The sequence below is a fragment of the Lepidochelys kempii genome, chromosome 7 (genome assembly GCF_965140285.1).
Source record: "Lepidochelys kempii isolate rLepKem1 chromosome 7, rLepKem1.hap1, whole genome shotgun sequence".
In the NCBI taxonomy this organism is placed as follows: Eukaryota; Metazoa; Chordata; order Testudines; family Cheloniidae; genus Lepidochelys; species Lepidochelys kempii.
In genome coordinates, this window is record NC_136386.1 from 48318481 (window position 1) to 48346465 (window position 27985).

Sequence of the window (27985 nt, forward strand, 5' to 3'; positions counted from 1 at the left end):
GACCATGTGTCAGTGGGTCAGACTATGTGTCAATGGGCTGGGCCAAGTGTCAATGGGATGGGTGTCAGTGTACTGGGCGGGTATCAATGGGCTGGGCCCGGTGTTGTAGAGCTGAAGAATGCAATTGTTTCTTTTTAATTACTATTATTATTAAGACTTTATTAATATGATTTTATTTTGTATCAAATGAACGAACAGAACTTCATGAGTAAAGCTTTATGAATGAAACAGCATTCATTCATAAAACCAGCTATCGCAATAACCAGCTAAATGGCAATAAAGCCGCTTGTTAAGTCCCCACAGTTCACGCTTATTGAAACATTGTAACCCCTGTTTACTGTTTGCCTCCCAACATTGTAAATTGTTCATTACACTTATTTTGATAAGACTCCATATTGTAACTAAAACTCCATTTTGAAATACTTACTCCATTTCACAAAACCCTGCTGTAACCTTATTAACTTAATTCAGATGTGTGAATGAGGTATGCATGGATGATGGAATCAACCTCCAGCCCCAGCCTGTCCTGGTAAAGTGAAGTGCACACACCAACAGCTGAAGATGCAGACAACAGCCCTGACAAAGTGAGAAGAGTCCACCTAAAAGAAAAGAACAAAGGTGCAATTGAAGCAAGATCAAAGTCAGGTCCAAGGCTGAAAGTCACGCCTGCAATTGACAGGTAATCAAACACACAATACCCAGAGGCAGCGTGACACAGCAAGACCCATAGACTCTTGTTCAAACTAAGGCCTATAAAAAAAATGGGTAAGATGAAAGACTTTGGGTAACATTCTGCTGCCAACATCGAAGGGAATCGGTGTGCGCCCAAAAGAGACATGGCTCTTTCTCGTGCCCGGCTTTCCTGGCCAGCTAGCCATCATGAGCTGCGAACCCAAGCTGCAAAATCAAGCTATGGACTCAGGCTACATTCAGGACTGGTAACTATACAGCAGCTGCAGAATATTTGATGTGTGTGTGTGTGTGGGTATGTGGGTATTAGCTATTGGTTATAAATCAAATTGTGTTCTCATAATAAACGTGGCATATTGCCTTGTCCCCTGAAAAGATCCTGTGTATTTTTATCAATATAACAGTGTCAATGGACCAAGCTGGGCCATGTGTCAGTGGGCCAGGCTGGGCCAGGCTGTGTGTCAACGGGCTGGGCTGGGTGTCTATGGGCTGGATGTCAATGGGCCAGGCTGGGCCAGGCCGGGCTGAGTGTCAATGGGCCAGGCTGGGTGTCAATGGGCTGAATGTCAAAGGACTGGGCTGTGCCAGGTGTCAATGGGCCCAGCCAGGTGTCAATGGGCTAGGCTGGGCTGGGCCAGGTGTCAGTCGGCTGGGCTGGATGTCAATGGGCTGGATGTCAATGGGCTGGGCTGAGCCAGGAGTCACTGAGCTGAATGTCAAAGGACTGGGCCAGGCCAGGTGTGAATGGGCTGGGACGGGTGTCAATGTGCTGAGTAGGGCCAGGTTGTGTGTCATTGGGTTGCGCTGTATGTCAATGAGCCAGGTCTCAATGGGCTGGGCCGGGTGTCAAAGGACTGGACTGGGCCCGGTGTCAATGGGCCAGGTGTCAATGGGCTGGGCCAGGCCATGTGTTAATGGGCTGGGCCAGGTGTCAATGGGCCAGGTGTCAATGGGCCCGGCTGGGTGTCAGTGTGCCGGGTGTCTATAGGTTGGGCTGGGCTGGATGTCTACGGGCCAGGCCGTGTTTCTATGGGCTGGATGTCAATGGGCTGGGTATCAATGGGCCGGGCCGGGTGTCAGTGGGTTGGGTGTCAGGGTGGATTTGCTTTAAATCAAATTGATTTAAAACATTATATAAATCATTAGTCAGGAAGACTCGATTTAATCATGGATTTCTACATAAAAGTGCATTCTTGTTGGTGGCTATAACCTTAATACCTATTCTTCACAACTCAGAGTCAGATGTAGGTTTCATTTTTAGAAGGTACACACTATACATTTTTAAAGTGATTTATTTTGGAAACTTTTCAGATTAGTTTTACAGCTATATCAGAAAATGAATGATTGTTTGTTATTTCATTTACCAAAGGTAGTCGAAGCAGATATTTATGAAGTCATTGGGAGTTGAACTATTTCCAATTCAACAGGTTAATCATTAATATTTGGAGGATTTTCTTGCCATGCTGTATTAGGAGGAGACCATCACAAGACAGACATTTAAATTGTTTTATTTAACTAAAACAACATTATGTATTCTTGATTTTTTCTTCAACAGCAAGCATATAATATTTTAAGAAAACAAGCATATGAATTTTTGAATTTAGTTAAACATTCAAGTTTTTTAAAATCAGGTTTGTTTTTGTTAAAATTGTTTTTAACTAAAATAGTTAAATGAAATATTTAAAAAAAACCAACAAAAATTAAATCAATTATGTCAGCCAGGTCAACATGAGAAACTTAAAATATTGGCTTCTGCAGCTAACTCAGTCGTCTTCACCTTCATTTTCCTGTTTGTTCATCATCTGGAAAAGAAAAACAAGCTTTCCTGCTTTTTCAGGTCCCAAACAATTTCTCAATTTGGAATGAATTAGTCCAAAGGAAGAAAATATTCTTTCTACACCGGCAGAAGAAGCTACTGCTGTTAAAAGTGAGATTATCCCTTTAAAAGTCTCTGAATCCAAGTGCTTACGTGACTTCCACCAGTTCACTGGTGTGACTTTCTTTAAAACATCATCAGTAAATATATATTTCTTGAATGGTTCACCCTTAACTCTGAAGTTTATTAGTTGGCATTATGGAGGGATAGTTGGGATTATGGAGGGTTGATTGCTGGATGTCCATGTCACAGCCAACTCCTCTTCTTCAGCAGTTAAGGTTTGACCCTGGTACCAAGTATTGAGAATATCTGCAAGAAAATGAGCTGCAGATAGTGCTTGTCCCATTTGGTTTTTTAATGCTCGTAATGTAACTCCGTCATTGCATATTTCTTTTTTTTAAGATCTCACTCAGTTCCTTCCAAATTTCACCAGTTTCAGCAATAAAACAGCTATTTCTCTGCATTTTGTTCAAGGCTACAGAAATGGGCTTCAGGGTACTCGGCATGTGTTCAACATTTCTCTTAAGCCCAATGTTGAGAACTTTGGCTGTGACAGTGCCATCTATTTTTTCACGATTTTGTTCACAAGCTGTCATCAGATTAGGCCAGTTCTTGATCTAGTGCTCCAAACAGTCCACTCCTGAGTTCCATCGCACGTCTTGTGGGAGAGTTAGTTTGGTTTCTCCCACTGTTTTCAGAGCAGCTGCTGCAAAGTGGTTGTTACGGAAGTGTTTTGCAATTTCAACAACATTCGCCTTTATTTCTGGAACACCGAAGTCTTTGGCTAGGAGGTGCATCAAATGAGCACTGCAACTGTATGTTGATAGCTTGGGACTCTCTTCACTCTCTTCTAAATTTCTTCTCATCTTGGCACATTTGCAGCATTGCCTGTAACCAAGCTGCATACTAGATATTTGATTTTTTTTCGGTTTGTTGTAGCTTTTACTGCTACTTCTTGTAAGTATTCTGCTGTGTGCGCATCTCCTGATGTATCAGTTGTTTCTGTAAGGAAGACATTCCCTTCTTCTGTTGTCACACAAACACATACAACAGGATCATTGTGGACGTTGCTCCACCCATCAAGACTCAGGTTAACAACTTCACCCTCTAGACCTTTTGCACACTGCTCAATTTCTCTTTCATACACTTTATCCAGCAATTGGCCTGTGACATCTGCTCTGTTGGGTGGACTGTATCCGATTAAAAAGCTGATTAAAAAAAAATCATTGATGCTTAGCCACCCTGCCAGGTGTCAAAGGGCTGGGCCAGGTGTCAATGAGCTGGGCCAGGTGTCAAAGGGCTGGGCCAGGTGTCAAAGGGCTGGGTCGGATGGGGTGTCAATGGGCCCTGTGCCAGGTGTCAATGGGCCAGGCCAGGTATTAATCGGCTGGGCCGCCTGCCAGTGGGTCCTGTGTCAATGGGCCGGGCCTCAGAAGACTAGTCCCTGCTGTGCGGTGTGTCTATGGACCGGCTGTCAATGGGCCGTGCCGGGTCTCTCTGGGCCGGGTATCAATGTGCTTGGCCGGGTCCATGGGCCGGGCCGGAGCGAGCGCGGGGAGCTGCTCCCCTCACACACGGCCGAGGAGCGGGTTCAGCGCCCGCCGCTCGGCAGCCTCCGGCCAGCAGGCGGCGCTGTGTCTGGCGCCGGGGGAGAGCGACGGGACGGAACGCGCGACCAGCAGCGCGCGGCGCCGCCATGTCAGTACCGGGGCCCTGCGGGGGGGTGGAACGGCGGGGAAACGGGGCCCTGCCCCATAGCGCCCCCGTTCGGGCTCTGAGCCGGCCTGGCAGCTGGGGGGGGAGCCCCCGGCCCTGCCCCATAGCGCCCCGTTTGGGCTGTGACCCGGTCTGGCAGCTGGTGGGGGGAGCCCCTGGCCCTGCCCCATAGCGCCCCGTTTGGGCTGTGACTCGGCCTGGCAGTTGGGGGGGGGGGCAGAGTGAGCCCCTGGCCCTGCCCCATAGCGCCCTGTTTGGGCTGTGACCTGGCCTGGCAGTAGGGGGGAGCCCCTGGCCCTGCCCCATAGCGCCCTGTTTGGGCTGTGACCTGGCCTGGCAGTAGGGGGGAGCCCCTGGCCCTGCCCCATAGCGCCCCGTTTGGGCTGTGACCTGGCCTGGCAGTAGGGGGGAGCCCCTGGCCCTGCCCCATAGCGCCCCGTTTGGGCTGTGACCAGGCCCAGCAGTTGGGGACTGAACCCACAGGCATGCTTGGGGTGGTTCTGTCTCCCTGCACCGTCTAGATGGTGGGTCTAGTGACCCATTGGATCTCAGACAAAAGAACCCCTGTCTGTACTGGGCAGGGAAACCCCATATTTACCCACAGCTCTTGCTAGTGCTCAGCCAACAGCGCCAGTGGGTAGGGCCCTGCCCTGCACCTGAGCTGTTCCGGGTGGTAAAGGCAGGAAGCTTGGCCAGCCCATGTCCGTGGAAGCAGACGGGGACACAGTGGTGAGAGCCCCCAAGGGTGTGAACGCCCTGGGCTGTGCCAGTCGTGCTCTGGGGCCTGGTTCTCCTTTACGCCCCAGGTAGTTCTTTGTGCCAGTGCACAAAGGGTACCGAGCGCCACCCGGTCACGATGAGGGAGTTTGCCCTGGCTTAAATGGCTGCACAGGGCAATGAGGAATCAGGTGCCCTTTGTGCCAGCGAGGTTGATGCCAAGGGGCTGTGCCAGGCAGGCGTCAGCCCCTGGGGAATAGCCCTGGCCTTTACACCTCGTCTGCAGCAGCTCTGGGCACAGGGGCCATCTTGGGCGGAAGGGCTAGAGGAAGGGAGCAGATGGGGGTGGGATGAGGTGGAGCTGGATCTGCACCTTGATGATTCTGCACCCCTGCAAACCCCATAGGGCTCATTGAGGTAGGGGCACAATGTCAGGCAGCTCTTGGGGCCCTGCTTCCCTCATACCTTGAGTAGGGGAGGCTGCAGCTTCTTGGGCCAGGTGCAGGGAGGGATCTGATCCAAAGACGGAGAATTAGGATGAACCTCTGGAGCAGGGGAGCTGAATGGCAGGTACGATGCCCTGGAAGTGGAGCTGTACTTGCTGTGGAGGGGTTTCTCCACCCCTACAGGAGTAAGGGGGAGCCCTGGTGGCTGACCCACTCCCCCCAGGATGGGAGCCCCATGGCTCTGTCTAACCCTGGGAGCAACCCCCTCGTCCGCCTCTAATTTCTGTTCCAGTGCCAGAAATGTTTGCAGGGGGCAGCTGGGCCCCCTTCTCTCCAGGGACACTGCAGGGATTTGTCCGCGTGCCCAGGCATGTGTCCACATTGCCCCAGGCTGCACAGACACAGCCCATCTCTGTGCTCTGAGCCACGTAAACACCACCACCCCCCCGCCCCCCGCGGGTGCCCGTTGGGACCCCGGCAGGGTGAGCTTCTCCCTGGCTATGCCGTGTGGGTGCCAGCTGGGACCCTGGCCAGGTAGGTTCACTTGACAGGCAAGCCTATCTGGAGCTTGGTCCTCCTTCCTCCCCACTCTGCTGCCCTGAAGCTTGGTGCCCCAGGGTCTCGTGTATGGGCATAGCAGTTAGGGGAGTGTGCTGGGTACCATAGTGAATACTCCCTGGATTAACCCTTTGTATGCCCCAGGCCTTTGTGCTGGGGTCTTGTTTTTATTGGAGGTTGAAGGTGCCAGGATGAAGCCCCAGAGACCAGGTCTAGCTCAGCCAGCACCAGGGCAAGCGCTCCCCTCACTGATAGCTGTGGAGGGAACGCCATCTCTACCGCCACCCTTCTTCTTGGCCTTTGTGTTGAGGCTGCCCGTAAGGGGCTGGTTTGTGCCCATACGATGGCTCCATGGGGAGATCAGGCTGAGAACCCACCAACTCAGCCACCTTTGAACTGAAGTCCTGTTGTGCCCTACCTGGTTTTTAGGAGCCCCCAGCGAGCAGAGCTTTACGGGGCTGCTTGCCAGCACTGGGGAGGGGCTGGTCCACACCAATTTCCATTCCAGGCCCGTGGGCCAGCTTGTCCTATGTTTAAACAGACACGTCATTCACTGCTGGGAAGCAGAACTGGGTGTCTGTGGTTGGCTGGGGAACGTGCAGCTTCCTGTGAGGTACTTGTGAAAGAGGCTGGACAGCGTCTCCGGGGCCCCAGTCAGAGCAGAAGCTCGAGTTGATCCCCAGGCAGGGAGGAGACGCAGAGCACAGGAGCTCGACGAGCATTGATGCTGGGCAGGGTGAGTGGACACCCAGCAAAAACATGCTCCCCGGCTAACAGAGCTGACTCGATCACCATAGTGCTTGGGAGCCAGGAATTCCTGGAATCTCTTCCCAACTCCACTACTGGCTCTGGACATGCCTCACTTTCCTCAGTGGGGGTGATACCTAGCTTGCAGTGGGGAATGGGAGGCTGGCTTTCTTCTTGGCAGGCCTGAGAGGGGGCCTGGCATAAAGGGGGATGCCATTGGCTTTAATGCCATTCCCCCGGGGCCTGAATGGATATTTTGATTCTCATCATGAGGTTGAAATGGAGCAATGGCAAAGGCAGGCTGGAGAGTGGGGCTCATTTGCAGAGATGGCCGAGGCTGCGATAGCTCCTCCCCAGAGCAGGGTGCCTCCCTTGTTTGGGCCTTTTAATATGAAGCTGAACGAAGCCCCGGAGATGAGGCTGTGGCTCAGGGTGAGGGGATCTGAGCTGTGGTTGGCTGCACCAGGGTGGATTGTGCAGCTACTGTGGGGTGCAGGACAGTCAGATCTGGGCTGTCCCAGGTCACAAGACATTAGCCTGTCTCAGGATCGAGCTGCTCAGCCTGCTGAGGCCAGGCCCTTCTGTGTCTCCAGATGCTGGCGAGAAAGCATGGTTGTTGCTATCTGACTGTATTGAGAAAACTGCTTAGGTGGTGGTTCCTCTTGCAAACTGCCTGTGGCTTCCCAGAGCCCGCCAGCCCCTAGGAAGGGGAACTAGCCAGGGGGAAAGGCGCCTGCCAATGCCAGGAAATTCAGGCCCCGTTGATGAACGCGAGGTCAGAGTCTCCAGAGTGGTCCCGGGGGTAGGCTGGCCCCTGTAGGCCCTGGACAGAGGTTGGCAAGTGTTTGCTCTGTCTCCTCGCAGGGCTTTTTAAAGTGACTTTAGTGCTGATGAAAGGTGCTGGCCTGAGCAACCTGCAGACCTGTGCTCTGATAATGGGAGAGGCTGGGGCTGGAGTAGCCGGGACCCCCCCTCACCAGCCAGTGCTCCCTGCCCTGCTCCTCACAGCGCCCCCTGCTGGGAGAGGCCAGGGCTGGAGTAGCTGGGAGGTCCCCCCAGCCAGCGTTCCTGACCCTCCCTACAGCGCCCTCTGCTGGGAGAGGCTGGGGTCTTCTCAAGGCGCCTCTAAATCCAGCGAGCGGATGGCTCAGAGGAAGTCGTGGTGGTGACTGTGCATGTTGCAATTTCTCAAGGTTCATGACCCAGCCAGAGCGGAAGTTGGGGGGGGCAGGGTGAGGACTTCACAGCCATCCCCAGGCCTATCTGCCGTGCTGTCACATGCTGGCTCAGTGCCAATGGGTGGGGTGACTCTGGGAGGCAGGGACGCTCTAGCTGAACTGTCCACTGGCAAGGTGCAGCCTTTACTGTGCTCCTTTTCCCCTAGCTTGGGTGCACAGGTGGTTTGTTTGGGTCCGATCCAGCTGCCCAACAGCAGCCTATGAGATGAGCTGGCACACAGGAGAGGTACCCCGTATGCCATGGTTTGCTGCCATCTCCTGGGGGGCACAGGCAGCCTCTATTAAAGTAGGCTCCAAGCTTCAGCGCGGGTGGGGTCTGTGAACCCATCTCCTGGGTTTAAAGCTCGGTACAAGCCAAAGCTGACAGGGGGCAGGGACCTCCTCAGCCTGGTACAGACGGTACCCATCTGGAACGGACTGTGCTTCTGGCATGGCCCACTTCGCCCAGCCCAACCTGACACAGCCCTCTCCCTCCTTGTCCTGATGGTCGGGCTGTGGCCTTCTCTCAAGTGGGCAGCAAGGGCACGCTTGCAATGAGTTGGTGGTTCTCAGCCTGGTCCTTCTCGGACGGGTGTCCCGATCACAGAACCTGGCATCGCAGTTGGCACTGATCAGCCCCATTGGTCTGCGAGGACTCGACCAGCCGCAGAGTCCGATCTCCTGCGCAGACTGCGGAGTCCCCACTCCTCTTCGTCTATGCAGGAACAAGGCGCCTGGCCTGAGATAGCTTTAGGCCACCTTTACCTCCATGTACCCTTGGACCAGCTGTCACCCACCCCTGGATGTCACCCACCCCTTTTTCACTAGGAGGGTGGTGAAGCACTGGAATGCGTTACTTAGGGAGGTGGTGGAATCTTTCCATTGAAATTTAAGGTTAGGCTTGCCAAAGCCCTGGCTGGGATGATTTAGTTGGGGATTGGTCCTGCTTTGAGCAGTGGGTTGGGCTAGATGACCTCCTGAGGTCCCTTCCAACCCTGATATTCAATGATTCTAAGCTAGAGCATCCTCGGGGCTGCTCGGATCTACATGCTGTGTCCTTGGCCCCTAGGGGCCATGTACCAGGTGTGACCAGCTGGAGCCCAGCACTCTTTGGCCCATAACCCTTTGCTGGGGCAAGGAAGGGGACCAGCGCAGCTTGGCTCTGGCAGCTCTGGGACCCAGCAGGTATTCCTCTGGGACCTTCCTGCTCCATTTAGCACCCCTTCCTCTAATAGATGTGGTATTTATAGGGCTAGTTTTATGGGTGGATTTTCAAATGCTCATCCAGAAATGGAAAAAATTAAAAGGAATAAACTCTCCAGGTGCCAGGTGGAGTGAGGCAGTGACGGCTCTGCCAATTGCTTTGTTTCCATCAGCTGTTGGCGCAAGATGACCCATAGCACGTACTGAACCCTTGGAAGACTGGGTGTGCTCCAGGCTGGATTTGGCTCTGGGAGTTTCTCTTCCTCCCCTGGGGCCTGGTGTCTCCCTGCCGCGCTGCAATCTGCCCAAGGCCAGTGGGAATGGCCTGTTGCGGTGATCGTTGGAATTCCAGCAGCAGGGTTGCATCTGGCTGTGTGCACCCGCCCAGGTGTGTCGTGGCTTCGGAGAGCGGTGCTGGCTCTCTGTGACTTGCAAAGCTTTGCCTGCTTGTTCTCCCATCATTGGGAAGAATGGGCTCAGTTTCGGAGCTGCTCACGGCAGTGCCCCTTCACCAGAGGCCGGATCTGGTGGAGGTCTGCGCGGAGCTCATCAACGAAGAGTGGAAGAAAAGCAAGACCTCTCGCATGTACTCACTCCAGAAGTCCACAGACAACTTCCCCATGTGTCTGGTGCTGATTAGAACCCAGAGGGCCACAGAGGCTGCCGAGGAAGGGAAGACGGCAAAGACCCAGCTCCTTGGGCACGCCAGGTTGTCCCGTGTTGTCAGCCAGCCCGAGAGCTTGTTTGTGGAAACGGTTGTGGTCTCCAGGGCGCTGCGGGGCCAGGGGTATGGCCGGAAGCTGATGGAAGCCACCGAGAGCTACGCCAAGTCCCGTGGCTTCAGGCACCTGCATCTCACCACACATGACAAGCAGCACTTCTATGCCCACTTGGGCTACACTGCATCTGAGCCGGTGCAGAGCATGGGGTTCATGAGCTCCGTGGTCCCCATGGAGTTCCTGCAGATGTTCTCCAGCCCCCCTCCTCACACTAGAGCACCTGCTTGGGGACCGGGAAAGCCCAGTCCCACCGCCTCCCATCTTAACAGCAGAACTTCAGGAGCCAACCCGCCTCCACTACCGTCCTCCACACCCCCTGCCCACTGCACCGCCACTGTGTGCCCACCACCACCTCTGCCACCATTGCCGCCATCTCTGTCTCCACCGATCTGCTCTTTAAACTCCTCACAATCTGCCATTCCCCCTCCACTCCCCTTGCCACCTTCACCTCCCCATGCTTCCCCTTTCCATTGCAGGATCGCTGCTGCGGGGCTGCCTCCACCTCCCCCTTTACCTCCACCAGCTGCCCATGTAAGCTCTGCACACCTTCTGCCCCCTCCCCCTGGTCCTCCACCATGCCACCTCCCTCTGTTAGGCCAACCAGTTTTTCCTGGCCCCATCGCCTCCAGTTCACCAGGGGAGGATCCCTATGGTCAGACCCTGCTGGAGACACCGTATCGCGACCTCAGAGGGCTCCCCATCTTCTGGATGAAGAAGGACATTTGATTCCTGCACAGTGTGCTAATGGGATGCTGATTAAAAGTTGGGGTTGGGGAGAACTCCCCTGCCCCCGCCTTACCCACTGCTTGGTTGTTTTAGTTTTGATTGGCCTACCACAAACTCCCATGGGGTGGGGGAGAGTCCAAATCCCAGTCATTCCCTTTTGGGCCATCTGCCATGTTCACATGGGTAAATCAGGGAGCCTGGATCTCTTCTGGTCCAGCCAGAAGGGGATTTCTGTGGAGAGACCCTGCAAATCTATGATGCAGAGACACTCATGCGAGCTCTGCCTCCTTGGATCATTGGGGAAGCAGCTGGAGAAATCTCTAGCAGCAGCCGGGCCAGCCTTATGATAGGGGCCCCCAAGCTGCTGGGGTGGGGAAATCAGCAAGTGGCCTCCTACTCTATTCCCATTGCCAGTGGGGAAGGCTTTTGAGGCCTAGATATGGGACATGGGGCTTGGAGCTGAAAGCATGGTTGCAAAGGGATTCCCCAGGCCTGCTCCTTGTGGGTCCAAGGCCAATCAGCTAAGAGCCCCTCTAACAAATCTGTGTGGGGCTGGTCCTTGTGCATTGGTGACGAAGCTCTGGTGGGTTACACCTGTGCCACGCCTGGCTGGTCTGCACAGGAGCGCAGCCCATGCCCAGTTCCAGCCCAATGCGAGCAGGCAAGGATTCAGCTAGGGCAGGAGAGCGGCACGGCTGGCTAAGCAGCAGGGCGCTGATCTCACCACCTGCGAGGCAGAGGTGTGCCTGTGGTTTGTGGATCGCTCTTTGAGGTATAGGTGTCTGGATGTGTGGCCTGGGGCTACAGGGCATGCTCACAGACAGAAACAGAAGTGCCCAGGGAACTTTTACCCTGAAAGTTTTCGGTGCTGAACAAGTTTGGGCACCTACAGAGATTGAGGGTGGGGGCAGTGGAGCGGGGGTTTTGTGAATCCCTGATTCTGAGATTTAGGTGTCTAAAGTGGCAGTTGTGTCTAAACTCCTATTGTGAATCTAGCCCAAAGTCCTTTACAGAGGAGATCAGGATCATTAGCCCCCTTTCACAGATGGGGAAACTGAGGCACAGAGAGGCCAGTGACTTGCCCAAGGTCACCCAGCTGTCCAAGCTAGGAGTAGAACTAGGCCTTGCAAGCCCCACTCCAGTGCTTGACCCATTAGGCTACACTGCAGGAGTCTGGCCAGCGCAGAGGGGAAGATGTCTCTTTCTCTCTCAGGGCCCCTCCCACCCCACAACCTGCTCCCTGGGCTGGGATCTGCCAGCACCCTGAGCTACTGCAGCTAATAACAGGCACATTCCAGCTGAGATACAGGGAGGGCCTGGGCCACTGCTAGGCCATCAGTCTCACAGCCAGACCCCCAGGGTGACGGTCATATGCAGGCGCCCATACAGGGCAGACAAGAATATCTTCAATGTGTCAGGTACACGGGGAGAAGGCAGTGGTGGCCACTGTCTTGCTGCAAACAGATCCTTTGGGAGGCATTTATAACTAGGCACCGGACGGACCGGAAGAAGTTATTGGGACGCTCTATGTAGAGGGATGGTGGGTGGGTGTCAGAAGGGCATCCCAGCTGGCATCAAGGAGGTGCCACCCTTCTTGTTCAAGAGAGGACAGGTGGGCTGGAGGGTGCGTCCTCCAACCCATCGCTCTTCTGTTACTTCTTCCCTTGTCTCTTTGGTTGCCAGCATCTAGTTTGACTCTCTCTCTCTCTCTCTCTCTTTGGAGTGGGGAACCAAACTGGAGAATGGGTCATTTTAAAATAAGCCCCTCCCAGGGGCTGGGTTAATTGAAATAGGGGTGGAGCTAAAGCCCTATATATACAGGTGGGAGAGCAGTAAGGGTTAGCTCCAGCCCCATTCGCCAACCCCTCTATGTCACTCAAACTGTGTGATGTGACTCATGGATTTCCAGGCCAGGGCGGTCTCTCGTGATCATCTGCTGACCTCCTGCATGACAGGTGAGAGAACTGCCCCATGATAATTCCTAGAGCCAATCTGGATTTAAGAATTGTTTGTGATGGAGAAGGACCATGACCCTTGGTCAGTTGTTCCAGGGGTTAATTGCAAATGATCCTGTACTGGGCATGTGCTAGATGGGACAATGGACTCATGCAGGCGCCACTAAGATGTGAATTTCCCCAGGCTAATGGCTGGGAAACCCCATTGCAAAAGCGTATCTTGAAAGGAAGGGAATAAATGCAACTTTCAGCAGACCAGGCGAGTGCCTCTCCAAAAGGCCTTTGATCCAACAGCTGGGGCAATTTTGGTGGGTTCTGACTCACGAGGCTGCTTCGTGATATGCTGGGAACCATTTGGCAACTTGTTTCTTAACCAGAGGGAAGTCTTGGTAATGTGAATTCTTGCTACAGCTCTGTCTGCTCTTAGCTGTGCTGAGAGGTGGGGAGAAGCAGCTGGTTTTGTGTGTGTGTGTGTGTAGGGCAGTGGGCTTAGCGAGGGACTGCTCTATACACACAAAAGAATTAGATCTGTTCATGGAGGCAAGGTCCGTGGCTGTTAACTGAGATGACCAGGGACACAATGCCATGTTCTGGCTGTCTTTAAACCCACAGATTCTGGGATTGGACGACAGCAGATGGATCATTCGGTAATTGCCCTGTTCTTTTCATTCCCTCCGAAGCACCTGGCATGGACACTACCAAAGACAGGGCTAGATGGACCATTGGTCTGACCCACTATGGCCGTTCTTAGGATTGTTACTAGGATTGATACTGGGAACCAGTATCAGAACCACCCCTATTTTTTCTCAAGAAAAACCAAACCTGGCCTCCTTGGCCTATGGTTACTATACAGGAGTCACTTCCCCCACTGATGAAATGCAGCCACTTCTGGGGTGGTAACCCCTACCTCTGTCGTGGGCCCACTGGAGTCACCAGGGTCAAGGCTCCTTCGTAGGAGGCAGCACTCTCTGCAGAGACCCATGTTCCCGTGTGATGAGGGGAACCCCCAGGAGCCTCCTGCACCTGGGAGGGGAGCAGCTCTAGTGGGGAAGCACTGTTGACATGCAAGGTGGCTGTAGCTGCAGCTCTTCTGAACCCCAGTGACAACCCCGGGAGAACTGGGGAAGAGAGTGGCTGAGATCAATCTGCTGCATCCCACCCTGCCCCATCACCCTCAAGAGTCATCAGCTGTGTACTATGTAGTAATCATTAGTCACGTGATCATTCACACCGTACACCCTGCCGCTGGGATCTTCGTTTGCTGTGGCGCTTGCTGGGAAAGGGCCCTCAGGTGAGGTGGGGGAAATGAGCATGAGTCCCGGTGGGACGTCAGCCACCCCGAATGCTGGCCTGTCAATACCCCAGCCCCCTGAGGCGCTCCGAGTGTGGAACAGCTGTCTGTACATCCCTGGAGCACTGCACTGTGTGAGCTCCGTGGGGCCAGTCGTACTGACCTGGCAATGTTTCGGCTAGCACAGCATCTCTGCTGAAGCTGTCGGGTGCCTGTTATATCCCCCCATCTAAAGATGTTGCTGAGCTCCTTTTGGAGTCTTCCTTAGCAAAAATGTCCCCTCCCCATCACATGCCCATGTGCTCCCTGACTCTAGGGGATATTAGAGAGACATTAGACACGAGAGATTAGAGGCGGGCAAGGGAGTATCTTTTATTGTCCCAACTTCTGTGGGTGAGAGAGACAAGCTTTGGAGTGACACAGAGCTCTTCCTCAAACTGCCACAATTAAATACCAGATCTGAACAATTAGTTAGCATAAGTCGTTAACACACGTTTCAAGGGACCACTCAAGGTGCGGTGGCCCATCAACACCCCTGCAGTCAGAGTGGGGAAAGCAGCTGAGAGGGGTTGTTAGTGGGTTACAGATTGTTGTGATAAGCCATAAATCTATTGTCTGTCTCTGTTCCGTCCTGGATTTTCAGTGTCAAGCAGCGTTATGAATTTAAGCTCCCAGGCTCGTCTCTTGTAAGTGTTGTGCAGGTTTCCTTTGAGGCTGAGGACTGAGTGGTCAGACAAAGAGAGGTTTCAGAGTAGCAGCCGTGTTAGTCTGTATTCGCAAAAAGAAAAGGAGTACTTGTGGCACCTTAGAGACTAACCAATTTATTTGAGCATGAGCTTTCGTGAGCTACAGCTCACAAGGTGCCACAAGTACTCCTTTTCTTTTTGCAGACAAAGAGAGATCGCCTTGTGAGAAGTGTTCAGCCATAGGGTGCTTTTGTCTTTTATCATTTTCCTGTGAGAGTTCATTCCAGAGCATGGTGATTGCCTGGTTTCACCCACGTAGTTGCTACTGGGGCATTTAGTGCACTGGATGGGGTACAGCACCTGTTTTGATTGGCATGTGTAAGACCCGTGGATCTTGAAAGGTGTGCTGTGAGGATGGGGTGGGGGTGGGGGTGGGGGTGTTGTGTTGATCATTGTAGCAGTGGAGATATGTTTGCAGGTTTTGCATGTTGTTCTGGCAGGTGTGAGGTGGAGTGTCCTGGTCTGTGTGGAGCTTGCTTCTGATGGTGTGCTTTATAGCCAGAGACTGGTCTTTGCAGAGTTGCTCAACCTCACATGTAACCCACACTGGGGAGAGTGTGTCTCTGTCCCCCTCTAGTGGCTTGGTCATGTAAGAGGCTAAAAGTCTACTCTAGCTGCCTGCTAAGACATACCTGCTAAGGTATTTCTTTAGCTTAAATAGTGCTTGTGCTTCCAGTGCCATCGATCAAACCCCGCTAAGGGCTCAAGAGGGGCTAGTTACATGCACACTGGTACTGTAGGGTTGTCGGGTGTACAGAGGCTGCACACATTGGTTTGCTATTGCAGGGTCATTTGTTAGCACTGGAATTCACACAACAGGGTGTTATTTTTGAGTTGATCTCAAGGGCTGGATGTTGCACGTGAGTTTGTTGTTGTAGGGTTGCTTGAAAGTTCTGGGCTATACACACATGGGTTTGTTGTTGGAGGATTGTTTGGAAGTGCTGGGCTATAAACACGTACGTTTGTTATTGTAGTGTTGCTTGCAAGTGCTGGATATTGCAGGTGAGTTTGTTATTGTAGGGTTGCATGGAAGTGCTGGGCTATACACACGTGGATTTGTTATTGTACGGTAGCTGGGAAGTGCTGGAGTACACACACACAGGTTTGTTATTGTAGGGTTGCTTGCAAGTGCTGGGTGTTGCAGTTGGGTTTGTTATTGTAGGGTCTCCCAGGAGGGCTGGGCTTCTGGTGCTAAGTGCAGTGTATAGATAAGTGTTGGAGTGTCTGTACTGGGAAAACGGAGACCTAGAATTATCAGAGCTGTGAAAATAGACTGGGGAAAAGGTAGGTGATATTCAAGGAACAAGGTCAGTTGTAACTGAGCTCTGCACAGCAGATTGGGGGTGGATTAGAGCCTGTCTCTGGGGTGCTGGGAGGCAGTGAGAGCCCAGGCAGTGCATTCTGGGGGGATTAGAACATGGCTTTGGGCTGTCATGCGGCACCCGAGACTGATCTGGTTCCTAATCTTCTCTCTCCGAAGATATCTCTGTTGCAGCTGGGGAGAAGTGAGCTGGCATTGGCTGCCCTGGCCCCATGCAGCCGGGTCTGGTCCAAGGCCCATAGATGCCATCTGGAAGCTTTCTGCTGATTCCAGTGGGCATCCGATCGGGTCTTAAGTGGGGAAAGTTGGAAGTTCTGGACCCCTTCCCCCAGCTTGCATTCGTCTTGCTGGCCATTGGAGTGACCGCAGGGAGGGTGCATCAGAGCCGCCAAGGGGCAGGGACGGGGGCAATGGCATGGCTTGTGCATGAGCGTGAGATTTAATGCTCCCCACTGGTATTGCATCTTACAGGCAGCCTGAGCATGAAGCGCCCAACTCCCAGTGGTGCCTAACTGCTCCCTGCAGTGGTGGTGGAAGCAGAAATAATTTCTTGCTGGTACTGCATTCATGGGAGGGACACAAGGGGGGGCACGTGACCTCCCCACGTGACCCTCCATGTGACTCCTCCCTGCCCCGCCCCCAGCCTAGGGATCCCATGCTCTCCCCGTCCCTTCTGACACCCCCCTTTGTATACAAACATCAATATGCTTACCTACTCACTTTCCCCACACATATGTAGTATTCAGTCTGTTTATATGGAATATGGGAGTTGGGTGAGGAGCCATTTCAGCACGTCTGACTTATTAAAAGACAAATTTTAAGTAGAACTGTATCCTTAACTGCTTTATGGTATTGTACCCAAACATTGCATTTCAATGGGGGATTCAACTTCCTTTACAGCAGGGATGGGAAAACTTTTTGGCCCAAGGACCACATCTGGGTATGGAAATTGTATGTTGGGCCATGAATGCTCATAAAATTGGGGGTTGGGGGGTGGGAGGGCTCCGGCTGGGGGTTCGGGCTCTGGGGTGGGTCTAGGGATGAAGGAGGGTGCTCTGGGCTGGGACCGAGGCATTCAGAGGATGGAGGGAGATCAGGGCTGGGGCAGGGGGTTGGGGCATGGGAGGGGGTCAGGGGGCCGGGGGCAGGCTCTGGGCGGCGCTTACCTGAAGCAGCTCCCAGAAACAACGGCATGTCCTCCCTGCAGCTCCTATGCAGAGGCACTATCAGAGGTTCCCGGCCAATGGGAGCTGCGGGGGTGGCACTTGGGGTGGGGGCAGCATGCGGAGCCCCCTGGCTGCTCCTATGCATAGGAGCTGGAAGGGGGATGTGCCACTGCTTCTGGGAGCCATGCAGAGTGGGGCAAGACCCCGACCCTGCTCCCCAGCTGGAGCACCAGAGCAGGGGAAGCCCCAGACCTCGCTTCCTGGTGGGAGCTCGAGGGCCAGATTAAAACATCTGGAGGGCTGGATGTGGCCTCTGGGCCGCAGTTTGCCCACCTCTGCTTTATAGGAACAGGTTTCAAAGGGGTAGTCGTATTAATCTGTATCAGTAAAAACAGTGAGGTGTCCTTGTGGCACCTTAGAGGCTAACAAATTTATTTGGGCATAAGCTTTTGTGGGCTATAACCCACTTCACAAGATGCCTGATGAAGTGGGTTATAGCCGACGAAAGCTTATGCCCAAATAAATTTGTTAGTCTCTAAGGTGCCACGAGGATTCCTTGTTGTTTTTATAGGAACAGACTCCTGAAACTCTTACCAGTCCACAAAAGTGGTCCACAGTCATGCAAATAGTCCCATTGTCTTCAATGGAATTGATCAAATGATTAAGGGTTTACAGGATTAGGCTCCAAGTTTGTAAATTGTTCTGGATGAAATTGACAATGCTTAAGCTGGCAGATCAGAAGGAGCTTCATTCGAATAAAGGTAGGCAGATGTGTGATAAATCTTAGCTCCGTTGCTAAGATGAGGAACGTATTTTCAGCAAAGTTCTTGGCAGATTCCTGAGGCAGCTGGTTTAAGGCTGTCAGTGTCCAGCATTATAATCTTCACCTATCGTACTCTCACCCACAAAGCTGGAAAATGAGGCATTTGTTTTCTTTGTTTTGCTGCTCCAGTTCCAGGTAACAAAATGCATGTTAGACTAGTTTGGCTGCAAAGAAGAATTCTAGGTACACTGGGTACAACACCTGATTCCCACCAGGCTGCAGAACTGGGCTGACATCACAGTCCAAACATCCTCTGGTCAGTGCAAACAAAGGCATTCCTCTAATGATTTGGACTTGATGTGATGCAGTATGAATGTCATGGATAATTCAGACCAATGAGAGAAACAGAATCAAAGGGGAGAAACAGAATCAAAAACACTGTTTAAATACCAGGTTTCAGAGTAACAGCCGTGTTAGTCTGTATTCGCAAAAAGAAAAGGAGGACTTGTGGCACCTTAGAGACTAACCAATTTATTAGAGCATAAGCTTTCGTGAGCTACAGCTCACGAAAGCTTATGCTCTAATAAATTGGTTAGTCTCTAAGGTGCCACAAGTCCTCCTTTTCTGTTTAAATACCTTCCATCCCCCCGCCCCCCTTGAGGACTCCTGACCAATGTAGCAGCACAATACCTATGCTAACAAACTTAAACAAAGCCTTTGTTTATGTTTGTTAGCATATGTATTGTGCTGTTAAAGCCATTTAAAGAATGAATGTTCTCCCTAGACCCATTCTGTTCCTTTAAGGGCAGAGCACAGCCCCACCCTGCCCTCCGGATGGGTGGGGCTAGCCCCAAGTCTTTCTGGTACCCCGTACCCACTAAAAATCTCTTGCCAGTACTGTGTACTGGAGGGTACCACCCTACTTGCACCCCTGCCTGCAAATCTCCCCCTAGGAGGTTCCCCCAGCGTGAGCTTTTCGGTGCCCATGAAGGACTGTCTGTTTACCCTGGTGTGGAGGGGCACCAGCAGAGAGAACCCAGCGTTGCCCTTAGCCACGCGCCGTTGAGGCCCTGGCTGCAGATCAGAGCGACGGCGGAAGACAAGAATGTGGATGTTTCATTGTAGGAGGGTTCCAAGATCAGGACCGTAATAAACAGGACCGTCCCTAGGGGAATGCGGGGCCCGGGGAGGAAGTGACAAATTTGTCACTTCTGGGACCAACCCGTCACTTCTGGGACCAACTGCGCTGGCCAATTGTGTCGGCCTGTGGGGCCCCCCAAAGCGCGGAGCCCAGAGCAGTCACCCCGATTCGCTGTACCCTAGGGTCAGCTCTGCCAGTTGTATGTAATAAGAGACACTCCCTGCCCCAAAGAGCTTAAGGCCCAGATCCACAAAGGTTCCCAGCTTCCACTGGGAATTAGGAGCCTTAGATCCCCTCGCATAATGACAGGTTTCAGAGTAGCAGCCGTGTTAGTCTGTATTCGCAAAAAGAAAAGGCGTACTTGTGGCACCTTAGACTAACAAATTTATTTGAGCATAAGCTTTCGTGAGCTACAGCTCACTTCATCGGATGCATTCAGTGGAAAATACAGTGGGGAGATTTATATACATAGAGAACATGAAACAATGGGTGTTACCATACACACTGTAAGGAGAGTGATCACTTAAGGTGAGCTATTACCAGCAGGAGAGTGTGGGAGGAGGGGGGAACACCTTTTGTAGTGATAATCAAGGTGGGCCATTTCCAGCAGTTGATTATCACTACAAAAGGTTCCCCCCCTCCCTGTCCCTGCTCTCCTGCTGGTAATAGCTCACCTTAAGTGATGCATCTGATGAAGTGAGCTGTAGCTCACGAAAGCTTATGCTCTAATAAATTGGTTAGTCTCTAAGGTGCCACAAGTACTCCTTTTCTTTTCACCTTAAGTGATCACTCTCCTTACAGTGTGTATGGTAACACCCATTGTTTCATGTTCTCTATGTATATAAATCTCCCCACTGTATTTTCCACTGAATGCATCCGATGAAGTGAGCTGTAGCTCACGAAAGCTTATGCTCAAATAAATTTGTTAGTCTCTAAGGTGCCACAAGTACTCCTTTTCTTTTTTAGATCCCCTCATGCATCCCAACCTGGGAGTTGCACCCACACGGGCCAAGCAGGGGCTCCTTTCCTGGGGCACCGATCCAGGGGTGATGCTGCTCGCTGGTGTCAGCTGGGACTTCTGGCTGTTTCCCTGGGAGGGCAAGTCCCTGGTCCAAGTGCGATCTGGTGGGAAGGCCGGGTCAGAGGTGAGGTCCAGTCCAAATGGCAGGAAACAGGGGAGACAGCATCATGGGGGTGGACAAAGCCCAGGCTGAAGTCTGACTGGGATGCACTGATACAATCATAGAAACACCACCTATAGGTTTCAACACCCATTACACCTGTAATTTGGAAGGGAAAACAAAGGACGAGGAGGGACCCAGAGCAAACTAAGCCATGGGGTTTTATACTTCTCAGTCCTGGGGCATAATTTGCACAGCTGTCCTCTCCAGTAGCCCTTTGGAGCCCCAATGGGCTCAACCACAAGCCGACCTTGGGCAGTCACAGGATGTATCAAGGAGAGACCAGTTCTCAGCTGGCATCAGGTCCTCCTTAGCCCAACATGGGTGACATGGGCTGGGGACTTTCCCCAGCATTCCAGGGTGACCTGCCACAGTCTGTCCTGGGTGCAAGTTGTGTTGGTTGCTCCCATTGTCATGGGTGGAGCTCAAGGAAGAGGATGTGGGGCTGAGAGAGGAAGCCATAAACAAGCTGTTCCCCTTAATGTTAGAACAGGTGTGGCTCCCTAGTCTCACCCTGCCTCCGATTTGCTCTCCCCTTGTAGGGTGTTCATTCAAGAAGGAAGCAGGAGGGGGTCTGGACCGGACATAGTTGCAGAATGTCCACCATGACTCTGGGCCTAACTGTCTGGCCCTGGGTCCTGTTCTGCCTCGGAGCCATCCCACCCTCGAGAGGGAGCAGTTGGGAGAGTGCATCCACCGGCCCCCTTCTCCAGCACAAGCCGTTTGTGGTGGTGTGGAACATGCCCACGGCCCGGTGCCACCAGCGCTTTGGGGTTGCCCTGCCTCTCGAGGACTACGCCATCGTGGAGAACCAAGGCAACGCATTCCAGGGCCAGAACATGACCATCTTCTACAAGAACAAATTTGGACTCTACCCGTACATCTCCCCAGAGGGCGAGCACCACAATGGGGGGATCCCCCAGAAAGTCCGCCTGAAGCAGCACCTAGAGAGGGCCACAGTGGAGATCACCCAGCTTCTGCAGCCAGACTTCCACGGGCTGGCTGTGGTCGACTGGGAGGAGTGGAGGCCGCTGTGGAGACGGAACTGGGGCCCCAAGGCAGTGTACAAGGAGGCCTCTGAGCAGTGGGTCCAGGAGAGGTTCCCAGAGATGTGCGCCAAGAAGCGAGCCTACTTGGCCGAGGAAGAGTTTGAGGGGGCAGCCCAGGAGGTCATGGAGAGGACGCTGGTGCTGGGGAAGAAGCTGAGGCCCTGGGGTTTGTGGGGCTTCTACAGGTTCCCTGACTGTTTCAACGATAACTGGAGGAAGGGGGGGAATTACACGGGGGAGTGCCATGCCATGGAGGTGCTGCGAAACAACCGGCTTATGTGGCTCTGGGAGGCCTCCACCGCCCTCTATCCGAGCATCTACCTCCCACCTAAGCTTCTGCTGGCCGAGCGCCAGAGTTACGTCCACCACCGCCTGCAAGAGGCCTTCCGGGTGGCACGGTTTGGCCTGGAGCAGCCCCTGCCTGTGATAGCATACTCCCGAGTCTCCTATCGGCACTCCGCCAGGTACCTGTCCGAGGTAAGAGCCAGGGATTGGGATGCAAAGGAAAGAACCAGAGCTGGAGATCCATGTGCCTGGTATCCTGCTCATCGCTAGATTTCAGCCTTCTTGGTGGTTGGGAATAGCCTTGGGTTAGCCACCAGGTGGTGAAGCTGCACCTCTAGGACAGCCAGGAGCTAGCAAGGGTGGGGGCTGTTGTAATCAGGATATGCCCAGTTGGCTCAGGCCTTGTTTACACTACACAGTTTTGTCCAGGAAAGTCAGCTTTTGTTGACAAAACAGTGTAGGTGTCCGCACTGAAATACTCCTCCCGCCGATGTAACTCCCCTGCTATGCTGACATCATAAAGCCACCTCAATGAGAGGCTTATGTCTGTGTGGTTAGGACAAGGTAGTGTCTGTGTAGACACTGCCTTCCTTATATCTGATTACTCCTGGGGGGAGTCTGCATGACTGTGCTTCCCTGCAGAAAATGCCAGGGAAGCTAAAGGGAAGCTATGCATTGGGAGGAGGTGTGGAGGGGGTAGATCATGGGTGTCGTTTTTGGGGTGTTATTGCCCCCCCCAAACAGAGGCGAGGCAGGAGGGGTACACGGGGTTACATGCCACTGCCCCCACTCATTTGTGCAAGTGCAGAGCTGCCCAGCTGAAGGAGGCAGCATCTGGGCTCCGCTGACTGCTGCTGAACGCAGCCTCCTGCCAGTTGGGCTCCCCTTCTGTGTGCTGGGAGCCTTCCTGTTTTCTGGGCAACAGTGAGTGCCCGAGGTGGGGCTGGGTAACGGGGAGTGAGGGAAGTGATGGGGTGGGGGGAAGAGGCAGTTGGGAAGAAAAGGAGGTGTGGAATAGGGCAGGGGGAGGGGAGGGAGTGAGGGGATGGGAATGGAGAAAAAAAGGGGATAGAGGAATTGTGGAGGGGGGAAGTGGGAGCCCAGCATGCAGCATCCCCTCGGCAGCAGCTGGGGCTCCCCCATTAAGCAGGCCCATCGGACCCCACCCTGACAAGCCCTACCCCCTTCCACCTGGACCCCTCCGACAAGCTCCCCCCAGGCCCTCACCCCACTGAGCCCCAACCAGCTGCACCTGGACCCCCACCTCATCAAGCCCCACTCCCCCAGCACCCGGATCCCCCCACACTAAGTCCTTCACACCCAGACACCCCACCGAGTCCCATCTCCCCTCACCCAGACCTCCCCTGCTGAGCCCCAACCACCTTCACCTGGATCCCCTGCAGAATCCCATTGCCCCTGCACCCGGAACCCCTTAACGAGCCCCTGTGCATCCAGATCTCCCACTGAGCTGCCCGCACCCAGACTGCCCAACACAGAAACCTCTCACCCACACCTGGATCCCCCTGCATTAAGCCTCTCCACAGTTGATCCTGCTGGGCTGAGCCTGCCCACCCACACCTGTTGTGCCTGGCAGGGGGGCAGGGCCCCGAAGCATTTCTGGGGCAGGCCCAGCCCTTGCACTGTGTCAGGGTCAGGTGCAGCCTCACTGCCAGTTGCTGTACTGGGGAAAGTGGGGGCTTCAGGATGATCTCTCACCTCAATGCAGCCAATTGCCTGTGCTCCCCACTCCCATGCTGGAGCCACATATATTTATTGGCAAATAAAATTTGCAAAATGTTAAAATTGTATGCATAATTTTTACATTTTTGATGCAGGATTTTTAATTTTTTTGCACAGAATTCCCTCAGGAGTAACATCTGCTGTTGGCCATCTTGTCAATTTCAGGGCTCTGCTGGAGCTGTGAAATTTACATGAAAGTGGGCTCCTGGCTCCTCAGCTGCACAGTCTCCGCTCCCTGGATCTCAGTCCCCCACGCTGCCCCTCTTCAGTCAGTGGAAGCGCTGCTGGTGAGGACCAGCACCAGCAACAGAAGGAGGGCAGTGTGAACATCAGCCACCGCAGTAATTTGATGTGGTGGCTATAAGTCAAACTTACATAGGTCGACTTATCTTTGTAGTGTAGACACAGCCTCAGTCAGTGCAAACCCCGGCTTGTTTTGATTTCTGCTTGGGGCTCATTGCACATCAGTGACACTGACCGCTGAATGAGGGGCGTTGCCAAGTGCAGGTGGGGCCAGGGGCTCGCGTGCTGCCCCGACAGTGCCATAGGGCTGTGCTGTACTGGGGTCACATGCAGTGTCATGGGGGATGCCAATATCACCTGCAGGCCAACATAAACATTACATTCATGCCTCGTGGGCGCCCTCAGGACCGCGCTGCACCTGTCCAGAACCAGGCAGGTACCGATCCTAGGGGCACTGCCTCTCACACACACACACAGATGATGCCAGTGCCATGAGACCAGCAAAGCAAACAGCACTGTATGGTAACATGCCGCCAGCGACTGGTGCCAGAGTTGGTGCCCAAATGTTCCTTGTCTAAATGTCCCTTTCTTGTTCCCTTTTTTTCTCGGTCAGGCTGACCTGGTCCATACGATTGGGGAGAGCGCAGCGCTCGGCGCCACCGGCCTGGCACTGTGGGGGGACAACTCCTACTCCCGTTCAGCCGTAAGTACCCCAGTTCGCCCTGGTCAGGCCCTCAGCAGACCCAGGGGGTTGTCACCTAGATACAAAGAGCTGAAATAGTCTGTACGTTCATTTCTGGTGGAGCTGCCCTCTGTCCACGTGGCATGAACGGTGCCCATCCACATGGCCCGATGTCTGCATTTACTCACCTGTGTGTTAGTTGTAATGCAAGCAGCTGTGCAGGAGGTGTCTGGGAAGAGGGACTCACTCTTAGGGGTGTGAGATGAGTGTGTGGGTTCTCAGATCCCTTCCCCAGGGGCCCTGCATAGCTGGCACTGGCTGCTCCCCTTTCTTGGCAGGGAGGCCCACGAGCCAATGGGCCCCTGAGACCCAGCTCAGTTTGGAGGTGGGGTCCCTCTAGGGCAGGGCTGGGCTGGGCTGCATTGGTGGGGCAGACAGGTAGCAGTGTTTGCTCCCCGGTTATGCCAGCGTCTGCAGTGGAACTGGGTGTAAATGTGGCTTTCCGCCCCCCAGGAGAGCTGCAGGAGCCTCCGCCATTACATCACCCACACCTTGGGGCCCTACGTGGTGAATGTGACGTCGGCGGCCCAGCTGTGCAGCCGCCAGCTGTGTCACGGGCGTGGACGGTGCGTGAGGCAGCACCCTGACGAGCTGGGAGCCTTCCTGCACCTCCGCCCGCAGCAGTGGGGAGCGGACCCCATGCTGACCAATCACCTGGGCACGGACAAGCCGGGCCAGAGGGCATGGGGGCAGTTCTGCTGCCACTGCTACCGCGGATGGACGGGCGCCAGCTGTGAGAAGCAGGCGTGGACCGAGCCCAGCAGGGGCCCTGACTGCACTGCGCCGGCCCAGTATCCGGACATCTGCATCGCAGTGCGGGACAGAAACACGATGGGCTCCCAGGTCTGCCCTAAGCCTTCCTACGAGGGGAAGACGGAGCTCAGGTGACCGCCTGGATCAGGGGGTGGCTCATGGGACCTCAGCAGGTCCATAGACATGGAACGGGGAGAAGGGAGCCTGTGGTGGTCGTGGAAATTCCTGCACTGACATGCCCTTTATTCCTGGCTAGACGGATGAATCTGCCACAGGATGATCAACTGTTCCTAGGGGATCAGCCGGGACTACCCAGTCCAGCCATAAGAATCTATCCTTCCTGCCCACAAATAAAACGATCAATGAATCCATGCTGGGATAGCCCCTTTAAAGGGGAGGAGATGCCCAGTCCCAGACGAGTTCATCCAGGGGAGATCTAGCCCCATGGAACACACCCAATGTGAGCTGCATCAGCAGAGACAGAACCAGGGCACCTTCCGCCCCCAAAGCACATGCCCCAACCCTGTGAGCTAAAGGAGTAGCTCCATAAGTCGCTCCTCGTAGGAGGTTCTTATCTCCTCTGAGAGCCAGGGCTAGCGAGAGCCACAATGGCCAGTGAGTAACGGGCACTCAGTTGCCTGTAGATCAGCAAGGAGCTGCCTCGGGCAATAAGTCACAGGCAGTGGGGGAGTTTGGCAGGGAGGATGGTACAGTTCAAAGGCCCCAAATCCTCAGGAGGCAGCATGACTTCCCCACCCCTGGCCTCCTCCCTGCCCCCAATGCCCCTACGCCGGATCCCCCCCTCCCCCAACCACTGCATTTCTGGAACAGGGCCAGCTGCACATGTTCTTGCTGCCATCTCAAGAGGGGCCCTGGCACTGTGCAAAGGGCTGGGGGTGAGCTGTGATGGGTCGCGGCCATCAGATGCTCTAGTGAGGGGAGCAAGCCAAGAGCCATGGGCTCCCATGCCTTGGCAGCAGGTCAGCTCTCGCTGACTGGCCCCTGGCTTTTAATTCCTGAGCCCTTGGGGATGGCTGAGCTGTGTGGCATGGTCACATCTCTATGTTCTACATCCCCAGAAGCCCCACCGTGGTCTCTCCTCCCCATGGCTTCAGCCCAGACATGATTAGACCCCCAGCCCCACTCTTACAGCTTCAATTAATGGCCGACTAAAACCAGTCCATTAAGATGACTTCAGATGAGGGAAAGGATTTCAGCCAATCACAGTCCAGCAGTATTTATTATGTTCCCACCCCCAAATTAAAGTGAAAAGCTTCTGCGTACAATCACACCACGCCTTTTCCACTCTGGCCACTCCCTGTTCACTCTTTAGCCCCGCCCCAAAGGATTAAATGAACCAGAATGATACGTGTTACCTCCATGTGAATGCAATATAACTTATCTAAAGCCTTAACTGTGTAAAGCTGGTGTCTTTCTCTGCTGCCCAGACTGGGAGCTTTGCTTAGAGGCTCTGTGATGCTTCCCGGGGGTACCCAAGGTTGTGAGGACCCTTGCTACCACTTGCCCTTAGTGTGAGGAAACCTTGTCTGTGCTCCGCCAGGGGTCAGCTCCCTGGCTTCGCCAGCCATGCAGGCTCTGCTGTTCCTCGGTAGGTTTGTGATAGGCTCTGGAGTGCCAAACCCCTGGTCCACTGGCCACTCGTGGGATTCACAGTACGCCCCAGCTCCCCCTTCGCACACAGCTCTGCTTCACACACACAGCACTTAGCACAGCACATGTTTGTAGTGAACACACGTGCTAAAGGGCATTTACCAAAGAGCAACGAGTCAAGCGCTGGCAAGTAGCAAGCTTGGGACCATGGCATTACATGTAAAATAAAAGCCTTCTGGAGCGCGATTTAATTAACAAGATACTGGTGTTGATAAATTACACAGGCCATTGCTTGACCACAGTTTGGTTCGTCATGAAATAGAGTCAGGAGATAAAATACCCAGTATCAGTGGATTTATTGCTAAAAGCCAAGAAGAATATAGAAAAGGGAAAAGGTTCAGTACAGTTCCAGGAAGCTGGCTTGTGCAGCCTTGTTTTGTTCACCTCACACAGCCAGTGTGCTCGCAAGGTTACAGCCCTCGGTTTGTATCCTGCCTGGTTACAAGTACAGGGTACATGGGAAACTACATGTAACCACTCAGCGTTGTGTCTTGTGTTCTGGGACCATGCTGTACCCCTTATCGCTTTGTTCTGAACACAGGCATTCCAGGTACCCTGGGGCATGAAGGCACCTCCTAGGTGTAGAACAATCTTATGTCCTGTCCTCCTCTTTTGGGACAGGCTGTGTTCACCTGGGAGAGTAACTCCCTTTCTGTTGCTGTGGCAAAACATTCCTCTGACCTGAGCTCAACAGCGTCTCTATTTGCTTAAGCCAAAACCTGCTTTCTGCAAGGTGGTGTGGGCTACATCGCATGGAGGGCAGTATTAGAGCAAAGGTATAGGCCAATTTAGGTTATAAAACTGGCTGTGCCTAAGGCTATTTGTGCAAGCTAATGCATGGTGCCGTTACTATGCTCTGACTAATATTATATATAGATATGTGCTACTGGCATAGATTGGTCAACACTGTGCTGTATAATGATGTTAAGCTCACCCGTCTTTGCAGCGTTTTCCAGCCAGGCAGCCCTGCCAGCCCTTTTTCATGGACCCAGCCACACACTCTACTTGTCTCCTCTGTGAAGGCTGAAAGGCAGGACATGCCTTTGTTCTTTTTCATAAGCAGGACACCCCGCTGCTTACACAGCTGAGCAGGCAAAGAGAAGGAAGCATCTCCTGCCCCCTGGCTGAGCAGAATCTGTCCCAGGCCTGTCACCACCTGGCGACCTGCTTTTAACTTCAAGGTCAGAATTTCCAGCCTAGCTCCATCAAGCCTTACATATCACCTGCAAGTTCACAGTGGCTAAGAGGACCAGTGCGTTACCG

General features: G+C 53.6%; 2 protein-coding genes across 4 annotated transcripts; both read left to right on the plus strand.

The window, feature by feature from the left end:
• Positions 1-4270: 4270 nt before the first annotated feature.
• On the plus strand, positions 4271-10754 carry NAA80 (N-alpha-acetyltransferase 80, NatH catalytic subunit). Of its 3 annotated transcripts, none has more exons than XM_073352586.2 (2): positions 4271-5569; positions 9290-10754. In XM_073352586.2, the coding sequence occupies exon 2, from the start codon at positions 9641-9643 to the stop codon at positions 10673-10675; it is 1035 nt and encodes a 344-aa protein (XP_073208687.1). In that variant the 5' UTR covers positions 4271-5569; positions 9290-9640; the 3' UTR covers positions 10676-10754. The 3 variants fall into 3 exon arrangements, with proteins under 3 accessions (XP_073208687.1, XP_073208686.1, XP_073208690.1); XM_073352585.2 differs by having other exon boundaries at positions 9344-10754; XM_073352589.2 differs by lacking the exon at positions 4271-5569 and adding an exon at positions 5588-5979 and having other exon boundaries at positions 9344-10754.
• Positions 5992-26454, plus strand: HYAL3 (hyaluronidase 3). The gene is made up of 4 exons (XM_078853739.1): positions 5992-6739; positions 20782-21765; positions 24170-24259; positions 24752-26454. Exons 1-4 carry the CDS (start codon positions 6728-6730, stop codon positions 25184-25186), a joined length of 1521 nt encoding a protein of 506 aa, XP_078709865.1. The 5' UTR covers positions 5992-6727; the 3' UTR covers positions 25187-26454.
• The last annotated feature ends 1531 nt before the right edge of the window (positions 26455-27985 follow it).